Source organism: Elgaria multicarinata, chromosome 4 (genome assembly GCF_023053635.1).
Source record: "Elgaria multicarinata webbii isolate HBS135686 ecotype San Diego chromosome 4, rElgMul1.1.pri, whole genome shotgun sequence".
Lineage (NCBI taxonomy): Eukaryota > Metazoa > Chordata > Lepidosauria > Squamata > Anguidae > Elgaria > Elgaria multicarinata.
Window position 1 is genome coordinate 106457883 of NC_086174.1, and position 25388 is coordinate 106483270.

Sequence of the window (25388 nt, forward strand, 5' to 3'; positions counted from 1 at the left end):
GGCCAAAACCAGCGCATGCCATTTGGGCCCAGAAAAGCCTTGGAAAAAAATGCAGCTGATACAGAATTTGTTATGCATGTTTCACTTGCCTGGCCCCCACCAACATCTGATAGTACCAACTGAAGCTACAGGACCACCTTTAGAGGCAGCCCTACGTAGAGTTCATTACTGTAGTCTAACACATTTGCAGTACCTCTACCTTGTCTGGTTTAAGTTTCCACTTGTTTGCCTTCATCCATCTCAAAACTGTCTCCAGAAATTGGTTCAGGATTTCCACCTGCCTCCCTGGCTATGAGGTGGAATAGCAGTCACCTCTGTAACCAGTCTACTAAGAATGCCCAGAATGACTACAATACAGTAATGCCCCCCCCCAAGCCTAACCCAGTGAGGAGACCCAGAAGGATGCCATTGTCAATAGTATCAAAAGCTGCTGAGAGATCCAAAAGAACTGGGGGTGCGCTCATGCTGTCTAGTTCCTGTCCTGACATATCATCCACCAGAGAAACCTATGTTGTTTCTATTCCAAACCCAAACTGGAATATGGGTTAGAATGTATCCAAATAATGAGTATCTCTAAGACCACCTGGAGTTGAGAGGCCATCACCCTCTTCAACACACTGCCCCTCCCCCAAAGGCAGGTTAGAGATTGGACAATAACTTATACACAAAACATTGGTTCCAGACTTGATTTCTTTAACAAAGGTTGCACCATTGCCTTCTTCAGAACAGTGTGACCATGCCCTTCCTCGAGGCATTACTCACTTCCAAAGTCCCATTCCCTAAACATCTGCCTGGCATCTTTCATTACCCAAGGATGGCATGGAACCAGAGAACAAGTGGTAGATCTTAACACTGTGAGCAGTTTGTGCAACCTGAAGATGTGGACAAACTGAGAAATATCCATAACAAGACGGTGTCTTTGCCCCATACATCTCTGACTGTTAAAACCATGGCATCCAAGCCATTGTGAATATGAACAATTTTATTTGCAAAGTGTAAAGCAAACTTGTTAAAACAGGCTTTGAACACTCCACGCTCTGCTCTCAAGGAGACTATTAACCACTTTAAATAGCTTTGTGGGTTGACTGTGGGCTGGTTCACACAACGCTAAGCCACCATGAGTTAACCCTCGCACAACCCACACTATTCAGGTTGGCAAGCCATGGGGCTCACCTGTGAAGCCCTGCATGGTGGCGTAAAGTATGTGTTAAGTAGTTAAATGTGTGGATGAAGTAGTGGCAGAAAAATAATATTTAATTTTCCTTTGCTTTTCAATATATTTTGTAGCTCTGCTTTTGTAGTTCTACAACTACAGAAGTAAATTAATTGGATATTCATAGATATACTTTGAAAAATGAGATGCCTGTTCCTGGTACCTTGTCAAACTATTATGGTTAAAGCAGAGGCTCATGCCTTAGCTACCATGGTGGTCTATTTCAGACAAGTGCTGTAAAGCACTGTCTGGCTTTGCTTGCCCCTTTAAATTGTCTTTAAATTCCTTTAAATTTTAGGTTTTGCTGGTATATCAAAACATCATCAGCATTGGGTAGATAGATCTACATCCGCACTAGTTAGAGTGCTTTGCTATATGCTGTGAGCAGTCCTGTGCCCTTTTCAACTCCCCCCCCCCCCCGTCATCTTCCTTCTCAAACAGTCTCTTGAGTGATGCTGTTCTAGATCAAGGGGGTGAGGTGTCCTGATACGTCTTCGCTACTCTGAACACAGTGTCTTTGAATCAGCATTTTAAAATCATTTAGCTGGAAGCAATGAAGAGGCTAAAATTCTTGATGTGAAAAAGAATCAACTGTACCCATCAGAGATATATCTACTCAGTTGAGGACATTGAGTGTCATGGGTAGAAAGCAAGTGCCCTGCAGGAAGTTAATGGCTGTATGCTGTGATACTTCCTTGGTGGTAAGTTGCACTGGCTTTAGTGTAAAGGCTTTTGCTGGTACGCTTGGTTGTTTTTCCTCCAATGTACAGTTGCTTTGTTTTTTTCCAAAACAAAACATAATCTGGGCTTCAGTTAAATTTAAGTGTTCAATACGCCTTTTGTCTTTTGGGTTACAAACAAAAGAGCTTCTCACTATTGATTTTGTTTTAGACCTATTTGGTCATAAAAAGAGCATTTCCTGCTTGATTGCAATGTCAGACTTAGCAGTGGCCATGTAAATCAGGTCAATAACTTTGTGATCCCTTACTTTTTTTTTTTTTTTAGCGTATTATGATTTGTAGCCAAACAAAAACTAATTAATTTTGTGTTGCCATTTGGGACTTTTCTGCTGTAACATGATGTATAATAAAGAATAATTTGAATACTGTGACTGAAAAGCATAGTTTTTGGCATTGTGGTTGTTCATACTAAATCCTAGTTTGCTTCATGTGTGACTCTTCCTAAAACTCAAACTGCTTTTCTTTTTCTTTTAGTAGTTGTGTTCTTTTTGCTTTGCATTATAAGGCTGGTTTCTTTTCTATATGTCTAACCAGAAACAATTAAGTTTGTGTACATTGCCATGAAATATAAACATATTACCATAAACTAATAACCTGTTGCTCATTTCAGTAGGAAAAAATGCAGTCTGACTTGCAGTAAAATAGATGTTTGAAGCAACACTTGCATGTTGAACTTGCCTATCATTTCACAGCTTGTGTAGTAATGGATAAGAGAGAACTGCTGAGTCAAAAATGCTTCATGATGTCAGCAATTTGCTTTCTTTTATAGCAAGGTCACAAATAGTACTCTGACTAATGTTGTCCAGCCTCCTATTTTGTTCCCTCTATGTCCTCTACTGCCAACTTTATAGGTTATGTAACTGCTGTTAACTTTGGATTGCAGTAGTTGCAGTTACTAGCACATGGGGTGTATGTTTTGTGCCCCGAAACCCATCAAGAGGTATAGCTTTCAGAGGAAATATTTGATTAGAGCTATTGACATAATGAAGAAAATAAAGTTAAAAGATCCTTGCCATCTTCTTCTGCAGCTTGTGTTGTGTTTCTATCAAATAACTGACATTAAATATTAGCTCTCAATTATATTGTATTTGATACTTCAAGTATTTGATAGTTCATGTTTTTATAATCAGTATGTGATATTCTACAGAGAATGTAATTTTTAAAATTTATAATGGCATGTTTTTAGCAAATATTGATAATAACTATTGGTAGTCTGTATATGGTAATATTTAACATCATATGCTAAGTTTGTTTGTTTTTTAATGGACCCCAGAACTGTTGTTGTTTAAAATGGATACTGTTTTATACTGTTGTTTTTATATTTTTGATGGTTTAAATTTTGTATACTTTTTTAATGTTCACTGTTTTTAACTTTTGTAAATCACCCAGAGAGCTTCGGCTATGGGGCAGTATATAAATAAATAAATAAATATTTAAAATACCCATTGTGCGTGTGTGCTAAATAAATTCAATTAAGGCATTGGAGTATCTTAAAAAACTCACAATTATTTTCTGGAGTACACATTGTATTTGTTATAATACCACACTAAATTCAGTAGTTTTAAGAAAATATCATAGCTGATGGGTGAAATATTTCCAGACCAATATTACAGAACTTGTGAACTTGAAATAGCAATGGCTCCTGATCATTTGGGTCTTGGTTAGTGAAGTGGCTAAGACTGAGCTAGACAGTCTCCAAACTCTCACTTCAGCCATGAAAACACTAGCAGTGCAATCCTTTATATGCCTATCCAGAAATAAGCTCCATTGAGTTTTAATGGGTCTTACTTCCAAGTAAGTGAATATAGGACCACAGCTTACATAGCCTTAACTCGCTTGACATGGGTGATCAGGCATGGGGACTGGTGCAGATTCTGCAGGGCGGCTTATTTTTCACAAACATGACACTATGAGAACACATAGCTTGTTTTAGAGCTGTTGATATCTATAATGGCTTGTGTTGTCCAAATCCAGCAGGGCAATTTCATTTTGGGTTTTGGGGAATGGCTGCAGAGCCGCCTCGCTAGAGCAGCAAAAAAACCTTCCACTCCTTGCGATCTCATTAATGCCATCTATCCTCCTTCGTCCATTCCCAGTGCCCCTGTCCTAAAAAATAGTAAACAAAGGACACTGTGGAGAGTCCTGAATAAGTTCACAACTTTTTTTAAAAAAAACTTTCCTGGCGCTGTGTAAGTGGGGAGGAGCGAATGACAGCTGCATTTACATTTACACAATTTTTGTTTCAGTTTACTGCTCTGTCTTGAACTTTGCAGTTTCCACCAATATTTTACTGCTTTGCTCAAGATTTGTGCAATTTCTCCTCTGTAATCCATATCTAGATGTGCCATCTATCAATGGAGGGAAGCACTGAAAGTAGCTGGCAGCTGCAGGAGAAGGCGCTTTGCGGGTGGATGTGCTTACTTTAGTGTAAGATGAAGCAGCCTTAAAATATAGTGTTTGCAAGCTAGCAAGGGAAGCACTGAAATGTAAGAAGGGAAAGCAGGGATGCTTAGCTAAACATCAGAGGGGTGGAAAATAAAGCACCCCAAAATAATAATAAAAAAGCTGGCAAATGTGTTCTCGAGTTCAAAAGGGCTCAGATATTATTTTTTAAAATTTTTGCAATCTTTTGCTGTGGGCAGGAAGGGGGGGGGGGAACAGAGCCGAAAGTGGCTGCTGGAAGCAAAGGCACTTTGTAGGCAGGTGTGTCTTGTTTATTTGCATAATGACGTCTGCAGTAAAAGTGAAATATGCTTAAAAATTATTAACACAAGTATAATACATGCACATAGTTGTCTAAATCTTCTTGATTTTAATTTTCTCTGAGTTTGTAGCTATCATGCTGGTATAGCTCGTGACTGTCTGTGTTAGTAATTGCTAGGGTTACACAAGCAATGGTATGAAGGGTGAGAGCAAGCCCAGAGATGAAAGATAACGGAGTTGATGTGATGGGAAGAAAAAGTGAAGGACACAGGATATCCACCCTCCTGCACTTAGTTCTGTTCAGATCCTCAGTTTCCTACCCACATGTTTCAAAAACTTAGTATCTGTGTTCTGGCCTTGGTGATGTGTGCACAGAATATAACCATTCTACTCTCACACAATAAATACTGCACCGTCTCTGTCCATGGAGGGTGAAGACATGACATAAGGGCTACAACTCTCCAGAAATGTTAATATTTTAAATGTTTCCTAATCTAATCTTTCCTCTCTCTTTTTTTTGCAGGTCTCCTTTGCAATTATGGATATCTAAAATAACTTGTCGGTGTGGAGGGGGAATCCCCCTCCCCACTCCTGTGGTCGCCTTCTGGATAATCCTTCCCCCCCCCCTTGGACAATAATACAATATTTTGTAGAGAAAAGAAATGAAGACTTGAACTCTAAATTTTTATTGATGAAAATATTTATTTTTTTAAGTGCCAAGCCTTAACAGCACAATGATTCTCACGGCAGCTGTCTGAAACTGAATAAAAGACCTGGAAATCATGAACTTCTTGTGAAGAACGGGTAAATGAAGAGTGTGTGGTGTGTTTTACAGGGGCTTATCTTGCATAGGGGAAGTTGAGTAAAGAGTAAGATGAGTTCTCTGATGCCTGACTGCACCTTGAAGTGTCGATCACTGCAGCATGCTTTGGATATTGTTTCTGTAGTGACCCGAGGAAGCGAAGGCCAGATCAAAGCCTTCCTCACTTCTCATTGCTATAATGCGGCAACGAGCAAGGATACCTTTGGCAGGAATGCTCTTCATCTTGCATCTTCCTGTGGTAAGAAAGGAGTGCTAGACTGGCTGGCAGAAACAAATGGAGTGGATTTGTTGGTGAAAGACAAGGAGTCTGGATGGACGGCTTTGCACCGTGGTGTCTTCTATGGCCATATAGATTGTGCATGGTCACTACTGAAGGTTGGTATTTTACCAATTTTATTAACATTATAAAGATGTATTGCATCCGATGGCTTGAGAAACCAAATACTAAGCAAAAGCAAATTCTATTTATTTTACTTTATTTTATTTATTTATTTATTACATCTATATACAGCCCCATTGCCGAAGCTCTCTGGGCAGTTTGCAAAGATTAAAAGACTGAACATTGAAATTCAAATTCTAAACAAGCGCATGTTGTTCATATTGCTGCCAAATTCCATGCGGACATTCTTTCAGTGGCACACAACTCTTTATTCATTTATTCTGATGTTAAAATAAAGTCAAACTAAATTGCTCCGTTGAATAGAATTTAAGGGGAATTTGTTTTAATAAAGAAGCCTTATATAGAAAGATTGAGATTGGCCTGAAAGCCAATCATCACCCACTAATGCAAGCTTAAGTTGGTGAAGGACTAAAAAATGTTTCTGTTTTATTTCAGCATTATTGAAATTGAAATTGAACAATAAAAAAGGCTTCTGCGTTTTTTTTGTCCATTAAAGTTGCCTCTAACTAGGGAACATGTATTGTTTCCCCCTGTCTGGGCACCATCTCTGATGGTTGCTGTGATTACTGTCAATAATTTATGGGTGTAGTAGTTGAGTTTTAGTTGAAACATGCCATAAAAAAATACATTCAAAGAAAAAGTGTGTGAGCACGGTTCTAGAAGTTCCGGCTGGCCTTGGTAGCCAGCCAGGATTTGTGTTTGCCACAATGGGGAAGGGCAGAATGAAAATCTTGTTAGACATCACCCTGTGCTCAAGGCTCGTGGTGGTGGTAGTAATAATAGTGGTGGAAGGCTGCCCCCTTTTCCAGCTATGTTTTGCTGTGTCTCAAACACTCCAAAAGCAGCAAGAGAGTTTCACAACTTTCCCGATGTCTCCAAAGGATCCAGGAATTCGAAATATCCAATGCGTTTCACTCCTCAGACGTTTTCTAAATAGCTAAAAACCATTTCTATACATAATTTCAATAACAGACCTGTTCAAAACAGCTGTCATAAGTGCCTCATCATATGCCATTCAGTGCCTGGGAGGAGGAGACAGTACATCAGCACCTTTGGGCATGAAATTAGGTTTACATACACTTCCAGAGCTAAAAACTGCTTTGGTGCTTTGCCTTGCAAATGCTCTTGGCAAAAAATTAGTCACCTCACAGGTATTTTGTGATGGCTTAATTAATTAGTCCTTTAAGTGCTCTAAAATCCCTGAACTGGGCTTGCATCAGTGTAAAGAAATCATGCCTTACAATTATTGCTGATTTTGGATATTATGCAAGAAGAAAGGCCTGTTTAGTAAACATCAAGAAGAGGATACTGCTGTGAGTGGAATTGTAATAATCCATATAAAAAACAACCTGCACATTAGCCGTGCAACCCTCCCAACCCCACAAAAAAAGCAACAAAGGAAAAAATTAGAACCACAATATCAAAATAAATGTTGTGTTGCTTTGTAAGAATAAACATTATTTATCCCTCAAACACGCTGTAGCACAGAAACACCTGCAGAAGAAGTATTAGGATACTGACCTGAAGGTTTAAAAACTAGTACTACCCTGTTTCCCCGAAAATAAGACAGTGTCTTATATTAATTTTTGCTCCCAAAGATGCGCTGGGTCTTATTTTCAGGGGATGTCTTATTTTTCCATGAAGAAGAATATGGTACACATTTATTGTTGAACAAAAAAAAAGGTCTTATTTTCGGGGGGATGCCTTATATTACAGCGAGAGGCAAAACTGGAAGTAGGTCTTATTTTCGGGGGATGTCTTACTTTCGGGGAAACAGGGTAGCAGCATAAAATGGGGGCATAAAACAAACTGGAATTAGAGCAGGAATTAAAAGCCTGGGGAAATTAAAACAGCCTTCATGTGGCACTGAAAAGGAGTCGGTGACAGGTGAACCTCCTTTACAGATGGCATTCTGGAGGCACCACAACTGAGATGGCCCTCTCCCCAGTAACCACCCACTGTTCCTCAGACAGTTGGGGATCTGGAGAGACTTCTGTAGGTAGCCCAAGAAAATGGGCAGGTAGAATCATAGAATAGTAGAGTTGGAAGGGGCCCACAAGGCCATCGAGTCCAACCCCCTGCTCAATTCAGGAATCCACCCTAAAGCATCCCCGACAGATGCTTGTCCAGCTGCCTCTTGAAGGCCTCTAGTGTGGGAGAGCCCACAACCTCCCTAGGTAACTGATTCCATTGTCGCACTGCTCTAACAGTCAGGAAGTTTTTCCTGATGTCCAGCTGGAATCTGGCTTCCTTTAACTTGAGTCCATTATTCCGTGTCCTGCACTCTGGGAGGATCGAGAAGAGATCCTGGCCCTCCTTTGTGTGACAACCTTTTAAGTATTTGATGTGGGACAAGGTAGATCTCAAGCTGCGTAGGGTTTTGGGGGTAAATACCTGCATAATGAATTGTTCTTGACAACTGACCAGGTGCCAATGGAGCTCCTTAAGCAACAGATATGTTCCATATGTTCATCTCTAGTGAGCAGCTGTATTTTGCACTAAGAACAGTTTCCAAGCAGTCTTTAAAGAGTCCACCACCCAACATATTACAGTAGTCTAATCTGGGGATTAGTAGAGTAAGAATAAGTTTAGCTAGGTTAGTTCAGGTGGTGCCTTCGCTGGCGTACCAGCCTGAGTTTGTGGAAAGAGCTCTATGCTTTCAGTGAAAAGTCTGGATCAGTGAGCAGCCTCAGACTTGGATCCTTGAGCCATCTACTACTACTACTACTACATCATCATCATCATCATCATCTACATTTATATACCACCCCATAGCCGAAGCTCTCCGGGTGGTTTACAGAGATGAAAACACTGAACATTAAAAACTGATATACAAAATTTAAAACTGTAAAAAGCATAAAAACAGATTACATACAAAATCCATAGGAATATAAACAGGCGTCGTAGGGGATTAATGGAATAAGAAAAACACACATCTGTGTTGTTCATTAAATCAGTTTCTGTATCTTTTTGTCTCTACCTGCCCCCCCTCCCCCCGGATTTCAGCATGGTGTGAACTTGTATGCACAGGATAAAGAAGGCTTGTCTGCTTTGGATCTTGTAATGAAAGACAGACCAGGCTATGTCACTTTCAAGAATACAGGTGGGTCATTATATAAGAGGATTATTATGTTTACAGATAAAAAGTTGACCATGGGGACGTTTTTTTTTTTTTTTTTAGAAAATACATGTTATATAAAATGCAGTGTACCACAGCTATGCTAAACGTGTGGAGTGTGCATACCTCATTAAAATGCTGGATGCAAATGCAGATCTAGAAGGGCATTTGTGTAACTCACTGGAAGTCACACCCCTCATGTACTGTCGTTTGCCTATTTTCAGTCCCTCCACAGCTTCCACTTTGCATTTTCAGCCCACTTGGGTGGGCAAGTGACAAATGCCATCCTAATGCAACAGGGCATGGCAGCTCCAGTCTAAGAACATTGTTACATCATGCAGCTGATTTGTTTGAAAACCATCCTAACCACCAGTGTGTGTGTGTGTGTGTGTGCATGTCAGTGTTGGTGCAGGGTACTGGCCAGCTACTTCTTTTCTCTTACTCTAACCAACTCCAACACCTACCTTTCCCAGCTATCCCTTTGTTAGTGAGTGCATGATTGTTTCGGCTGCTAGTACAGTGTGGTTGTTTCAGGGTAGTTACTATGCAATTTTTTTTTTGTTGTTGAAGCCCTCTCCATCAGTATTTTTCACTAGGTTCTAGAGTAGAGGGAGGCAATCTGGTGTCCTCCAGATGCTTTGGACTGCAGCTCCCATAACCCCCACTCAGTGGTCATGGTTTCTGGGAGTTGTAGTCTAAAGCTTATAGAGGGCACCTGGTTGCATTCCCCTTCTCTAGAGGGTTTGCTGTACTAGCCATGTCTGGCTACATCCCCCATCCCTCACAGCGTGCAGGTTTCTCTGTGTACGGTTTACCAATATAAAATAGAGATACTTTTGAAGTAAATTTGATTACTTAGTGGCCTAAAATTTAACATGTCAAATCTACGTTTATTGTATCCTTCTAAATTCATAATTCATGTTGTATGCTTTTTCAAAAGTGTATGGAGTAATCCATTAATTTGTTACATCTGAAAATACAAGAGTTGCTATGATAAGTAACGTCCCACTCAGCATGGCTGAAATTGTGTGTGCATGTCTGTATTATATATATTATGTGTGTGTTGAGATGGTACTTAAACTATATTCAGTGGTTTAGTTCTCTATAATTTTACTGTAGTGATAAATTGATATGCAGAAATTTTCTAAGGTTAGTGCCCCAAAATGTATTTTCCCAGAATATCTGAAGAAGAGCTATTCAATAAAAAGCAGAAGTGTTGTTAAAATAATGCATCTCCTGCACTTATGTACAATAATACAAATGAAACTTATTTTGTTTTAGATCCTACAGAAGTCTACACTTGGGGAAACAACATAAATTTTACTTTGGGGCATGGTGGTCAACAGAGTAAACATCATCCTGAGTTGGTGGATCTCTTTCCTAGGAATGGTGTTTATGTTAAACAGGTAATTCAGACATTATGGAAGATACTTCAGTAGTATTAGTAGAATATATTCCTTTCAGAGTTCCTCTCTATGTAGAAAACCTGGTTTTGGTATTAGACTTTCTTCTCTTCTTTTTTCATATTATCCTTGATTTTAGGCATCTGTATTCAGATAAAAAAAACCCCAAATAATTTTGGAAGTATTACTACAGGCAGCTACTTTAAAATGCCTGATTTCCTTGTTTGGCCCTTTCCTGTCATACAGTGTCTTCCTTTCACAAGATCACAAGCGATTTTGTGTATAGTCGGTCTAATATTATAAATGTATTAATATGCAATTTGTTCAGATTTAGTGTTGACTATTCTTTATTTATATTAAGAATATTGAGTCCAGATTTCTTTATGCAGCATTGCAAAATAAAGGTTAAGTATCAAATTACTTTGCAGAAAAATTACTCTATTAAATACCATTTCCCCCTTTTCCTCTTTCCATAGGTGGTACTCTGTAAATTTCACTCCGTGTTTCTTTCCCAGAAAGGGCATGTTTACACCTGTGGACATGGACAAGGAGGACGCTTGGGTCACGGTGATGAACAGACTTGCTTGGTATTCGAAAACTAATGTCTTAGATTGTGAAAAGAAACTGTGTTTTCAGATGTAGTCTCTGACTAACTAGGTGTATATATACTGGGGTTTAAGAAAACCCCGTAGCTATCCCACAATGCTTCAAAAGCTGCTTTTCAAACACTACCAGAAAAAGCTACTATATTAGTGCAGAAAGGTGCTGTTTTAACATGAGTCAAAAGTATAATTGCCTCTGCACAGACCTTGTGCTATGTTGTGCATTACTGAAAAACCACCTTTCTAATTCAATCTCAATTGAGTGTCCCCTTAATTATGCCATCTTTATACCATAATATACTGTTCCGAGTTTTTAGGGTATTGCATACTCAACTCGCCTGATCCCTTTCTTAAGGGTTGTCGTTGGTACCGATGGATAACCATAAGGGACTACCTGGCTTCACTTTTAACCAGTTTCAAAGCCTAGTTAGGAGTGAAGTTTGGTTAATGGTAACCTGACTAATGTTCAGAGTGGTAGCTATGTTTGTTTGTTTTGCAGCAAAAACAAGGAACCTTGTAGTACCTTAAAGACTGACAAATTCCTTGTGGCATAAACATTTATGGAGGCTAAGGGTGAGATTGGTGGTGGGAAACACACAATACTACAGCTTGCTCCTGATTCCTGATAAGGAACTGGAATGTTGCATCTGCACCAGCACAAAGCCACATTCATTGGGCAAAGGGCTTTACAATTCTTTTCACATTTCTGTTAGAGTAATGTGAAGTAGTTTAGGCTGTGAGTTAATGATACCTAGTGAGGTTACTAGTCATATGTTAGGTTACCTCAAAATTCTAAAATCAATATGCTACCCACTCCATTGGCCTGCTTGCAGTTGGTTGGGTGCAAGAGTAGAATATTAGCCTCCATTGGCCTCCATAGATTCTTACAGTGTAAATCAGTGTACATCTGCTCAGAAATAACTCAATTGGACTCCCTTCCAGGGTTCAATGGGACTTACTCTTAGTAAGTCTGTATTGGACTTCAGCCTTAGTTGTTAGTGTGCTCTGGAATTCTCTTCCACTGGAAGAGTATCAGATGGAAATACAACAAGCTAGTTTAGGCTAGCATTTATTGGATGTTATTAGTCTGGTAAAAACTCAAAATAATTTGTAGATATAGCAAATCTATGAAACGTTTTGAAATTTATGAAGCTGGAATCTTTTTCACCCAAAGAATGCAAGTAGCTACAATGTGATTGCATTTAGTTTTGTTTCTCAAAACGTAATGGTCCTGGTCTACCTGTATAGACCTCTTTTTCCTAATATGCTATGGAAATATATAAATAATAAACTAGCTTGGGTTGGAAGGCTAGGAGAAATGTTAAATCTATCCTTCACTAATAATCTAGATAATGGTGATTCTTTCTCTGTTGGTGAGTATATTTCCAGAGGTCTGCAAATGCTCGCCAGTGGCAAGTACTGAAAATTTGGAATTTAAATCCTAAAGGATTCTAGTCTAAGGTGCATTTAGACAAAGGTAGAGCATCTGGAACTCTGTAGAAGAGATACTATGTGCATATTGCCTATAATATTGTTTTATAAAGTGATTTTACTTTGGTTTTGAGTAAGGTGGCGAAGCTCCTAATTGAGAGGCCCGTGACTGAGATACAGATGCAATAGTTTCTTAATCTCTCTTAGATTCCTAGACTGGTGGAAAACTTGATGGCTCATCAGTGTTCCCAGGTGGCAGCAGCTAAAGACCATACACTTGTGTTAACAGAAGATGGATGTGTTTACAGCTTTGGCGTCAATACTTTTCATCAGCTGGGTGTTCTTCCTCCCCTTCCTAACTGCAATGTTCCCAGACAGGTAAAATATCAGTTTTGGCATGCATATAAATTAGGGTGCATGAGTATGTGCATGTGCACACAGTCCCATGTGCGCACATATCTATGCATGCCAGACAGTGTGGTTGTGCATCTGTTGCCTTGGATGGAAAAAATACTTAAGATATTTTTAAAAGCAGCATTAGTTTATTAAGTGCCGGGTGACTGCACCACTGTGCCTTCTCCAGCCTTCTTCATAATCTTGTTTGCTACACAATCCATTATACGAGGAGTGTGCATTTTAAACAGAAATTGGTAACGTTGCATGACCATTTAAACACGGAACTAAGAAACATTTTAAAAACAGTTTGACCCTTTGCAGTGGTTTAGTCCTTGTTAATTCAGTGAGACTATGGTAATGAAACTGAGGAATAATTCTCTTTCAAAACACAATTTCTGTGAACCGCCCAGAGAGCTTCGGCTATTGGGCGGTATAAAAATGAAATAAATAAATAAATAAATAAACTGGAATTTCCAGAGAGAAAGAGAGAGTCTTCAGAAAATGAGCAAAATACAATGCTATTGTATGAAAATATTTACAGGTGTGAATGCTTGCAATTTTGAGCATATCCTTCTGAATGATGTAATAATGAGTGGAATAGTTAAGCGTAACTGTAATTTGAATTAATGTATTAGCCATCCCAAACTCTTAGGATAAGTGTGCTATAAATCAAATATAGTTTCAAGAGTCAGAATGCTGCCCACAAGACTGTAGGATATACACTTCATAATGTGGAACAGCTTTCTATTCCAGTTGGTGAACAAATATTTTTGGTGACATCTAAAACTGAAAACATGTTGCATGGTTAGTTTTACTGAGAAGAGCATTCCAGGGTTGTGGTGTCATCACTGCAGTGTTTAGTGTCTCTCCTTCTATTTGTTGATGGCTGGATCATAGTACTAAATCTCTTCTAATACTACTTGCATTTGTTTTGTTTCTTTAAAATGTAAATTAAATGTAAATGCCTGTGATTGGATTCTGTGCTCCTGTTTATCCTGAATAAAACTCAGTATGTGATGCTTGTGTGTGTTTGGCTTTTTCATACAGGTTCAAGCAAAAAATCTTAAAGGAAGAGCAGTGATTGGTGTCGCTGCTGGCAGGTTCCATACAGTACTGTGGACCAAAGAAGCAGTATACACAATAGGGCTGAATGGGGGACAACTAGGTGAGAGAGGAATTTTTTTTAACTCTGAGGTGTTTTGTAGGGGGTGGGGACCCTTTAATGTTGCTATTCCTGTTAGAAGTGGCTTTAAAATATACTTGCTATTTTATTAACAACATGCAGAGGCTTGAAAATATCTTAGAGGTGATGTTAAAGGCTCAAACTACAAAAGGATTGGGCAGACTTCTTGCCCCTCCATATCACAGCTTCTCTATTAGTTATCATTGTCACCACTCAAAACCTTCTAAAAATGTACACACTCAGAGGGCGAAAATATTAATTTTTAAAACAGAAGTTACACAAGTAGAGCAATTCCCTGCCTCTAAATATTTCATCCACAATATTGAAATCTGTGTGAGGACACAGATTTCTTTAGTCAAGTAAAATGTCTTAAATGGACTTTGTCATTTGAGCTCAAGATGTTGATAATCAATAGGATGTGGACCCAAACTTTAGAAACACCTGCAAGGTTCCTTGAAGTAACATGTGCCTTTAGTCTGTAGCATATCTGAACTCCTTGACAATGGAGCCTGGTAAGGCTATATAATCCTAAAGAAGTCCATAAAGGATTAGAACATAATTTTAAGTAAATGTGCTCTAGATTGGGGTTATATGTACAATACAAATAAAAAATAATAACTTTATTTGTAAAGGCTTTTAACTGTATTTAATTCTCCCTATCAGATTAGCTCTAACTGAGGGCATAAGCAGGATAGTGAGTGATTTGTTGTTGTTGTTGGTCTTTCTACTGTGTAGTCCCAGAACCCACAAAATTTCCCGTTCCAATTTTTTGTTGTAAATGAATTGTGATTTGACAGGCAGACTGTAGAACACTGTCTCTGATCAGGGGAGAAAAATACTATGCTAGGTGGGCCAATGGGCAGTTTCAGTACTAGCCTTCAAACGTTGGCCCTAAATTAGTTTCTGATCCTACAGAAGTTTTAATTGTGTGAATGGGTGAATGGGTGAGTGACTGTATGGACAACATTTATTTCTGCCTTTCCTTTTAATGGGAAAAGATTTGTGCTTAAAGCCAAATTATGGATCTGAAAAACTTGACATTTAGGGTGTTCTCTTACATTGTAGGATACTTGCTAGATCCTAATGGAGAGAAGTGTGTAACTTCTCCTCGCCAAGTTTCCGCTCTGCATCACAAGGACATTACTATGTCCTTTGTCACTGCAAGTGATGGTGCCACAGTTTGTGTTACTGAAAGAGGAGATATCTATTTGCTCACCGACTATCAGTGCAAGAAGATCGCTTCCAAGTGAGTGCTTTTCTTCAGAGAAATCTATAAATTTACTCTTGGTGAAGTTTTTTTAATTGTAGCAAGCTAATTGAAAGGCGGTATTGTTTGTATAGTAACAGCTCCTGTTTTGAGCATACTTACATTGCTGACACCTGAACTTAGACCACTTGAGTTGCGATACAGAAGGCTGAGAGCAGAACGACTAATGCTTGTTCCATGTATAGATGCAAATGGCTTTGCCAAAATTGTGCTGTTAGCTGTGTGCAACAGACTGCTGCCTGCATAAACTGGTCAGGATACAGTTTGACTTTTCTTGTAGCACAATAGTAGAGAACACCAGTCAAGGTAAAGCAAGCCTACTTTTCAAATCGAAATGTTTTAATTAACCTACCTTCACTGAGCTCAGTGAAATACATGATTTCTTACGTTCTGAGAAGTACCTGTATTGTTCTGTTGCAGCAAACACAACAAAGAGTCTTGCAGCATCATAAAAGGCTGACTAATTTTAGCATGAGCTTCTGTCAATTAGAGCCTAACACTAATTTTTTAAAAAGCGGTTTAAGGATGCAGAAAAACCTGCCCACTATGGACTGTAAGATATCATCTAAAAAGAACACAGCACTAAAAAGCACACCCCTCCCCCCAAATGAAACTGAAAAAAGGAACAAGGATAACATTCAAAATGATCATTAGCCCATTTTTTTTTGTTTTAGTCTTTAAGATACTACAAGACTCTTATTGTAAAAACAACTAATTGTTTGTAACTCCTTAATAGTTATCACAAGATGATTTCCAGTTTAATGGAAACTGGAAGTAGAATATTTTTATCATCGTAATAGTGCTTTTAGGTACCCAAAGTGCTTCACATAGATTATCTCTGTAATCCTTACCCAGTAAGGTGGGTCATGATTATTACCATATTTCAGGTGGGCAGTTGAGAGGATTGTGGCTTGCTGAAGACCACCTACTGTGTTCATGGCAGTGGTGAAATTTGAACTCAAAAGTGTCTGATCGATATATTATTTTTTTTAGCCACCAGTTCTCACTAGGAAAGGTTGAATTAGGGTTTTAATTTTAATCTTAAACTGTTCATTTAGTCTGCCTCGTAGGTCTGATTGCCAGTTATGTGGAAACTTAATGCTATCCTTGTTCTTTTTCCTTTTTTTCCAGTGCTTTTTAGTGCTTTGTTCTTTTTAGACGATATCTTACAGTCCAAAGTGGGTAGATCTTTCTTTATCCCTAAGCCACTTTTTAAATAAATAAATAAATAAATAAATGTGGTGGGTGGGTTTCCTATGCACCATGTTTAATATTAATAATGAGCAAAATCTTAGAAATCAAATAGGGCAAGATGTCACTGTTTGCCCCAACTTAGTAGAGGTGGAGTTCTTACCTCAGTGCAAAAGCTTATGCTATTCTCTTTGCTTACTGTATGCAGCTGTGGTGAATCTTGCCCTAGCTTAATGTTAAGGTGTTGTTGTTTTTTTATCTGTACTAGCTTGTCAATATCTACTTAGAGAATAACTGTAAAGCTAAGTTTTTTCTTTAATGTATTATGTTCTTTATTCTTCTGACTTGTGTGTCACATCAGAATAAGCTCTTTTTGTGTTTTCGTGTTTAGGCAACTTAACCTTAAAAAAGTTCTCGTTAGTGGAGGCTATTTAGAGTACAGAGTAGATCCTCAACATCTTAAAGAAAATGGAGGTCAGAAGATTTGTATTCTTGCATTGGATCAAGCTGGAAGAGTAAGTTGCCTGATACACGATGTCCCCCTACTACCCTTATAAACTGCAAAGGTGTACCCTGAGCTAGAGTATCCACTTGCAGCAAGTAGCGTAGTTATGGCATTCATTGCTAAATGCAAATACAGTTGCTTGTAGTGATGATACTTAAAGTCTGTTCTGGCCTCTTCACACTTAGGTTTTTAACAGGAACATGTAATAAAAGAAAAAAGTGATTGATCTGAACAGTGTTTTTTTTAATTATTTATTAAATTTATATACCGCCCCATAGCTGAAGCTCTCTGGGCGGTTTTATGTGCCTATATGTTATATAGATTTATGGGTAGTTGGAATGAAGCTTCTACAATGATCATTCAGAGGTGTCTAGAAGGACTGGCAGTGGTTAGAGATGTAAAATTTCCAGAAATTTAGAAGCTATGGGGAAAAAAACCCTGGTTTTTTGGGTGGGTGGGTGGGAAAAAATGGTATTTTTTGGTATTTTTTTTTAAAAAATGCAATAGTCACACTTTTTACAGATTGAAAGTCATTTTGTTACTTTAGGAGCATAAAATGTCATTATGTACAAGTTGGTTTGGCATAAAATTATTACATTTGATATATTGTATTCAAACAATTAGTACAGATTGAATTTACTTTTTTAAATTTTTATTTCTTTTGTAACAAATGGAGCTAAAGCTCTGCCAGTTTATGAGAAGCAGGCAAAAACAATTAAAAACAAACAGAAGAAACCATCAATATTAGTAACGAAGAAAATTATTTGTGTCTCTGCTAGTCCTCCACAGCGTCAAGCAGACATAAAGCACCCATTCCCATAAAAAGGACTGAGAAAAAAAGGGGGGACACCAAGATTCAATGAATATGCATGAAATTTAATCAGACTCATTTCCTGAGCTATCGCTGTCACTATCAGTTTCAGTCTCTGCTTCAATGGCAGTGCTGCCCCCTAGAGGCAGAAATGCATCTTGCCTCTTGCATTAGAGAGTTTATTTATTTATTTATTTATTTATTACATTTTTTATACCGCCCAATAGCCGAAGCTCTCTGGGCGGTTCACAAAAATTAAAACCACAGTAGTCTCAGTTTGCAACCTAGGGCTTGCTTGTCCTCGGTGCACAGAAATTGTAAAACTCTGATACTGTACATAGTTTTTAGAAATTATTTGGAGAATTAAATATATTCATCATGCTAAAATAAAAAATTCCATAATCCATTTTTTTCATTTTTTTTTCAATTTTTCAGGAGAAAAGAAAGGCTTCAGGGAAAATAGTGTTTCCCCTCCATTTTTTTTCCTGTTTTTTTCCAGGGCCTTCACATCTCTAGTGATGGTGGAGAATTAATTTGACTTTTTGAAAAGTTTGATGCCTTTAAATTGAATCAGTAGCCTGATTCCCAAAAAGTGTAGATGGAGAGCAAGTCCCCACATAGGTTGGTGAAATAAGAGTAAATACTAGCAACTTCTCAGTGCAGAAAATATTTATTTCAAGGCACTTGAATAAGATAGGAGGTGAAATTGTTGTAGAAAGGTGTAAATCTCCATTATTACTATTATTATTATTATTATTTATAAAGCGTCATCAATTTTCATGGCGCTGTACAGAATAAAACAAAACAAGGCAATCTGCCATATGGCTTACAATCTATTCTCTTCTTGCTCCCATTTTACTAACGTTTTAGGTGTTTTGCTGGAAATCTGCCAACAATCCTCTGAAGCAGTGCCGATGGATTTATGGACGCCAAGTCTACATGTCTGATATTTCTTTAAATAGGAATGAAATGATGTTTGTTACACAGGATGGTGAAACTTTCAAAGGAAAGTGGATGGATGGGAATAAAAATTCAGACAAGAAAGGTCAGTTACCTTGACTTCTAGTATATTAATTTTGGCATAACTGAACTTCTTGGGGAGAGCATGCACTCAGGCAGTTCTTGGTTGATCAGTGTTAATATGAATATGAATGCACATTATGTTGCTCTTCCTGAGAAAAGTCATACAAATAAATGAGGGGAAACTACAACGTTGTATTTTTGCTGCAACACTATCCAACACTAGTTACCTGACTTGACTTGAAATTAGCTATTCATGTAATGGTGGCAAATCTTGGGTTAATTAACCCCTGACTTCCCAGGTTGCCTGCTGCGTGTTTGCCGCTGCCACTTTACAATATCAACCTCCGATTGGCGTAATCAGAAGATGTTGCATAACATGTGTGGCTTATTTGTGGTTTAAACAACCCAAAGTTAACCTAACTTGTAGCTTAACTTTAGATCATTTAACTCACAAATAATCCATAGACCTAGTTCACACATCAAGACATTAAAATCAAATTAAAATCACTCCATTGGCTGCCAATTAGTTTCCAGGTGAAGTATAAAGTGTTGGTTATTACCTTTAAACCCCTACATGGGTTGGGTCCAGGTTACCTGCGGGATCTCCTTCCCCTGTACAATCCGTCCCGCACACTCAGGTCCTCTCGAGAGAATTTACTCCAGTCAGCCAAAACTAGGCTGACAACAGTTACCCAGAGGACCTTTCATTCTGCTGCCCCGAGACTGTGGAATGGCCTACCAGAAGAGATTCGTCAACTTAATACTCTCTCTGAGTTTAAGACAGCCATGAAGACTAATGGCAGGCCTACCCAGATGCATTTTAAACCTAAGAATTTTACGATGTTGTGATTGTTATTTTAATATTATATCGGTTTTATGCTCTTTTAATCAGTTTTATGTATCTGATTTATATTTTATTGTTGTATTTAATGTTGTTCCCCGCCTCTATCCAGAGGGAGAGGTGGGTGGTATTATTATTATTATTATTATTATTATTATTATTATTATTATTATTATTTATTACTACTACTACTACTACTACTACTACTACCCAGAGTATGGGTTGTTTATGAATTGAGTATGAGTTGTTGTTGAATCCTGGCTTGTTGCATGTGAACTCTGTATTGTGGTTTAGTTATGGGTTGTTAACCATGAACATCCAAAAGTTTACAACCCAATAACAAACTATGGATTCTTTCCTGAATTGTTCATGGTTATCAACCTATAGTTAAACCATAGTGCAGGGCTTGCATGAAACAGTAACCAATACTCTAGTTTGTTGTTATGTGTGAACCAGGCCATAGTATCTGGGTTTACACATCACAGAGGTTGATTATGAAAAGCGGCAGTGGCATGAGACCTGGCAAATCATAGGTTAATTACATGTGAAGTGGGTTGCTTTGTTAACTCATACTGCACCTTCCCATGACAAGTTGGTCTCAGGCTATTTTGCCTGATATTTGTACCATTTCTTTTGAAATCAAATATATTAGGTTTCTATAATATTGAATTTGAGGCTTGACTGTGGACATGGATTTAGAGCAGTTGCATGTTTTTTTTTAATTGCACAAAGTATACCTTCTTTCAATGGTTTTCTGTGACTTTCCTTTGGCTTTCTAATGATACAAGCCCAGGGCTGATAAGGACACACAGGCAGAGAGCTCAATCACTCTTCTCCCCCAAATGATGTGAGTCGGGTGGGGGAAGACAGATGGGTAGTTCCCAGCTTGGGAGGTACAGCATGAAGAGGTGAACTTAAACCTCCTCTCCTGAGACTACATTGCCAGCCCTGCAATGATGCTGTAGCTATAGAGACAGAGGTTTCAAAATTAGTTGGACAGGTAGTTGCACCCAACAATTAAAATTTAAGCAGTATAGTTCCCCAATACAAGCTGTTTGACAGCTTAAATATATTGTCTTGCTTGCTGTTTTCACATTGCTCTCTCTAATCAGGTTATTTGATGGGGCAACACAGTTCTTCAGCAACCTTACTTGTGGCAAAAATCAGGGCTTTTAACCTTTTAATATTCTGTTCTTACAGTAGAGTTTGTGCATGTTTGTCAGGAGAATTTTTGGGGATCCCCCTCCCTTTTTAAACAAAAAGTGAAAATTCTCAATATATCTATATTTCTCAAGAATTTACAGAAACCTCTACCTTGTTCGTGCAAACCCTTTTTCACTGCCCTGCTGGTTGATACTGGACATAAACTTGGTACTAGGAGAAAACATTGCTTCTGTAGAGCAACAGAATAAATCTAACTAGCTTGTGCCATCTAGTGTATTGAACTAGTATGCAGGCGTGCATAAAATTGTCAGGAAAAGGACATATGCTTGTTATTAAAAGGATGTTCTTATTGGGATAGTGCCAATACAGAGTCACACCTACACCACTATAATAGTATAGTAATCATGGGCCTCCTTTCTTTGATATAATCTGAAAAATTGATTGCTTCATATTAATATAAAATTCAGGCTGCCAGACTACAATATTACAGTTTAACTATCCCTGAAGCTACAACTAAAAGATTGTCAAATTTTTTAAAATACTAAAATAAAAAATGCTTTACTATGTTCTGTGGATTTGTGCCAGGTATTTGAGCAAACAAAGCATTTTGAAATCTTTTATGGGAAATAAGATTTCATCTTAAGGCTCTGATATAATTTTGTCCACATGTGTCTTGTGACCATGGAAGCTTCAATTTCACTTCTTCCTGCAAGGTAGCCCTCTGCCTCATTGGCTTGCCCAGTCCATGCATTCATTGCAAAATCAGTATTCATGGTGCAACTTAAATATGAAGTTGTTCATGCAGATATTGGCTGCTTTTGTGAGATATTTAGAAAGCACATCATGTATGAACCAGCCTTTAGTGGATGAAAATCTTCAAGCAAACACCTAACTTTTCAATCTTATTGGAATCAATGGAATTATTCCAATGAATCAGTGGAATTATTCCAATGACATACTTTCCTTTTGCTTTCTCAGCTGATCACCTAATTAGTTTAACCTCTTCATATTTAACAGAGATTGTGTCAAACCTTCAAAATCCCTCAAATGATGACTCATCTTATGAAATAAATAATGTATATGAACAAATACGACTTGAGAAGCTTGCTTTTGTTCATAGAGCAGTCAGTGTTACAACAGACCCCAATGGATGTAACTTTGCTGTTTTACAGTCAGATCCCAAAACAAGGTATGCTTCAACTATTTATGCCATAAATGTTCTGGAATTAACTTACGTGAAACTGCTGGAGGAAATAGTACTGTGATGTGCAGAATTGCTTCTGTCAATTAGCTCCTCCTCCACTAATGTTGATCACTCAAGGTTATGATGATGATCTTGGTTTATTAAGAAGAGGGTTGGTGCCCTGTCTGGCCTTCAGCAAATGAAAGGCTATGTATGTGATGCCTGGTCATGTGATGTAATCTATTTTACAGTTTGGTATGTGTATATATGGTAATGCTGTCATGTAATCTATTTTACAGGTTGGTATGTATATATATATGATAATGTTGTCAATGTCAATTGTGTAGAATGAGTACGATAAGTGAGTTAAGCAGGGAGGCAGGAGTGAGTGAATGGAATGTTGGTGTGCTGGTGACTGATTGGTGGAGAGCATGAGGTAACAGTGTCTTAAATAGGAGTGTCTGTAGTCAGTCAGTCAGAGAGAGTGGAGGGGTGAACTGGGGGTGAACTGTTTGTTATTTTGGGGTTAGAGGTTGTGAGAGGAGTAGAGAATAGGATATGCATTTTAAAAAGGATACAATAACTACAGTGCCTTATTGACCACACACAAATACATCTTATCTGCTGTTTTAAAGTGTTATTAATAAATTATATTTCGTTCATCAAAATTCAATGTGGTATCTGTAATTCAAGATAGTCAATGTGAGACATATGTTGGGAATAAATGGTGGCAGCAGGATTGAGAGTGGTCAAAGTCTAAAAGCTGGACTGGGCTTTAAGGTGTATAAGGGGCAAGGTTTTAAGTGAAAGGATAACCCCCCTCTTATACACTGAAAATATATCCATAGCCTCAGGGATGGGATTCCTAGGGGAGGGGTATGACAATGTATTACATTATGAGAGCCAGTGTGGTGTAGTGGCTAAAGCGTTGGACTGGGAGTCGGGAGATCCAGGTACTTTGGGCCAGTCACAGACTCTCAGCCCAACCTACCTCACAGGGTTGTTGTTGTGAGGATAAAATGGAGAAAAGGAAGATTATGTACTCCACCTTTGGTTCCTTAAGAGGAAAAAAGGTGGGATATAAATGCAATAATAAAACCAAAGCTATTAGTCTGCAGAATCAGAAAATGTTGCTGGCAATATATTCATTATCCAAGATACTTAACACTAAACACTTAAAGTGTTCCCACATACCCTCTCTTTCCAAGGGGTGGGGTGTATATCTGTGCCCACACACTGAATATGAGTATTATAATTGGTAAGTTTGGAGTTGTAACTCAAGGGTAATGATGAATTACTTCAGGGAGTTCTTGTTTGTTTGGCAGAAGGGGAAAAAACATTTAGAAGTTTGTTTTTTGTTTTTCTTGCATTAAGCATGAAGATTTTAATAGGGTGAAACGAAAAAGTAGACTTCTTGAAGAAAGATTGATATAATTCTGTCTTCCAGTTTATATGAAATTCCAAGTGTGTCAACATCTAGCTTTCATGAGGATTTTGGCAAATTGTTGGGAGAAGCAGAAGTCATGGACACCATCCATGATGTGACTTTTCAGGTTGGCACCAGGACTTTCGCTGTGCACAAGTATGTTTTGACAATGCGCTCTGATTTTTTCCGGAAGCTCTTTGTGTCAGATCACAGTTGGCTAGATCCTTCCGACTTGTACCGTAAAGATGAAGATGATGTTGGTTGTGACCTGTTTGTGATAGAAAAACTTCACCCAGACTTATTTATGTACCTTCTACAGTACATTTACACAGATTCATGTGATCTGCTGATTCATGGTCACAGGCCCAAAATGATGTACAAAGAAAAGATGGAAGAGAACGAAGACACCTTAATTACAAACTTGAATAAAATAACTATTCATGGAGATGTTAATAATAAGTCTGCTTTTGAGGTTTACAGAAGTAACCAAGTGCATATGGTAAATGAAAAACAGAAGAGTAAACCAAAATCCACTTCTAAGAAATGCAAGGGTGTTGGAGAAGAAGTGAATCTCATAAAAATGTTGCAAGTTGCTGCAAAGAAATTTGGACTTGGCAATTTAAGCTCAAGGTATGTGATCAGCCATGCATACGTGTGTGTGTGTGTGTTCTAAAAACATGATCTTTAGGTTAAGCATTTCGGCCCATGCTGCAAAACTGTTGAGGGGAGGACTCTTCAATCAGAAGGTATATTTGCAATCATGTGGTTTACCAGTTCCTGAGGAGGCTTCTACTACATGGAATAGTAGTAATATTGCAATGACAGAAAGTCTTTTTTAAAAAAGGCAGGTATGGGGTACAATCCCATCTCACTGTTTGAAACATCTAACAGCCCATTTCTAAAACTTTGCTTTAGAAATGTAATTTAAGGCACCACACCTAAAGTGGTGTCCTTTGCATTCACTGCAAAGTATAACTATTGAATTCTGCACTATCTGCTATGCAGCAACGGATTATAGCAAAAAATCATGACAAATTGTATGTGGCACTTTTTACCAGGGTGAGATCAGCTTGAAACCCTAATACTAATCCTGTACGGTGCTCTGGTCTTAGGAGACCCCAATAAACCTTTTACTTAAACTTCTCTAGCCCTACAAGTAGCATCTTTGAAGACAGTTGAACATCCAAGAACATTTACTCCAATTCCAAAAATGATGAGTAAATGCAAATCCAATACAATGTATTGAAATAATTAAGTAATGCAGATTTGTTGAATATTGTATCATTCTTCTGTGGCTTTCTATTAATTGATTAATGTTTCCTTATTTTTGCAATGGACAATTGTTATAACTATGAATGCCTCTATGCAGTTTCTTTATTATTGGTTTATTTTCTTGGCAGGTTAGATGGAGTCAGAATAGAAAATGGAAGAATTAATGTTGCTAACAGAAAAAATGGCAACAAACCAAAGCTGAATCAGAAAAAATTGTGAGTTTCAAAATGGTTGGGGGAGAGAAGAGGTTGGGATTACAAAGATGAATGTTGAAGAGGCTAGTCTGATATTACTTTGTGAACCAGTATGAGAGAGAAAGGAAACTTTAGGCTGACTTATGTCTTCACTCCAGCCCTCTGTTCTTTCGTATCTGGTATCTTCCTGAACCTTTATGTAGTGGGTTGTGGCAAAACTTGTGTGCAACTTCTAGCATATTTACAACATCGCTAATCTAACATATTGAAGAAAATTATTTAGCAGTACTTCCTTGTCTTTTGTGCTGTATCTTTTTAAATAAAATTCTGAGATCATAGATTTGTATGCAAAGACCAGTCCCTTAGACAGCAATCCTATGGCCCCTTGACGACATCTGGGAGACAGTGGGATAGTTCGGTTCCCTGTATCTGAAGTCTCAGACCCAGGAGGCGGAGCTCTCCTCCCACTCCCCTTTGCAGCCAGTATGGAGAGAACCAC

At 38.2% G+C, this 25388-nt stretch overlaps 1 protein-coding gene across 1 annotated transcript in view; it reads left to right on the plus strand.

The window, feature by feature from the left end:
• IBTK (inhibitor of Bruton tyrosine kinase) overlaps positions 1–25388 on the plus strand; it is a 58576-nt gene that overhangs the window by 3259 nt on the left and 29929 nt on the right. Inside the window, exons 2-13 of the mRNA XM_063124919.1 lie at positions 5180–5854; positions 8886–8982; positions 10279–10403; positions 10877–10987; positions 12641–12811; positions 13877–13994; positions 15078–15258; positions 16862–16985; positions 18657–18831; positions 21832–22003; positions 23445–24053; positions 24824–24910. Of these exons, the coding sequence (XP_062980989.1) occupies positions 5531–5854; positions 8886–8982; positions 10279–10403; positions 10877–10987; positions 12641–12811; positions 13877–13994; positions 15078–15258; positions 16862–16985; positions 18657–18831; positions 21832–22003; positions 23445–24053; positions 24824–24910 (2294 nt within the window). The 5' untranslated portion in view covers positions 5180–5530. The remainder of the gene's footprint in view (positions 1–5179; positions 5855–8885; positions 8983–10278; positions 10404–10876; positions 10988–12640; positions 12812–13876; positions 13995–15077; positions 15259–16861; positions 16986–18656; positions 18832–21831; positions 22004–23444; positions 24054–24823; positions 24911–25388) is intronic.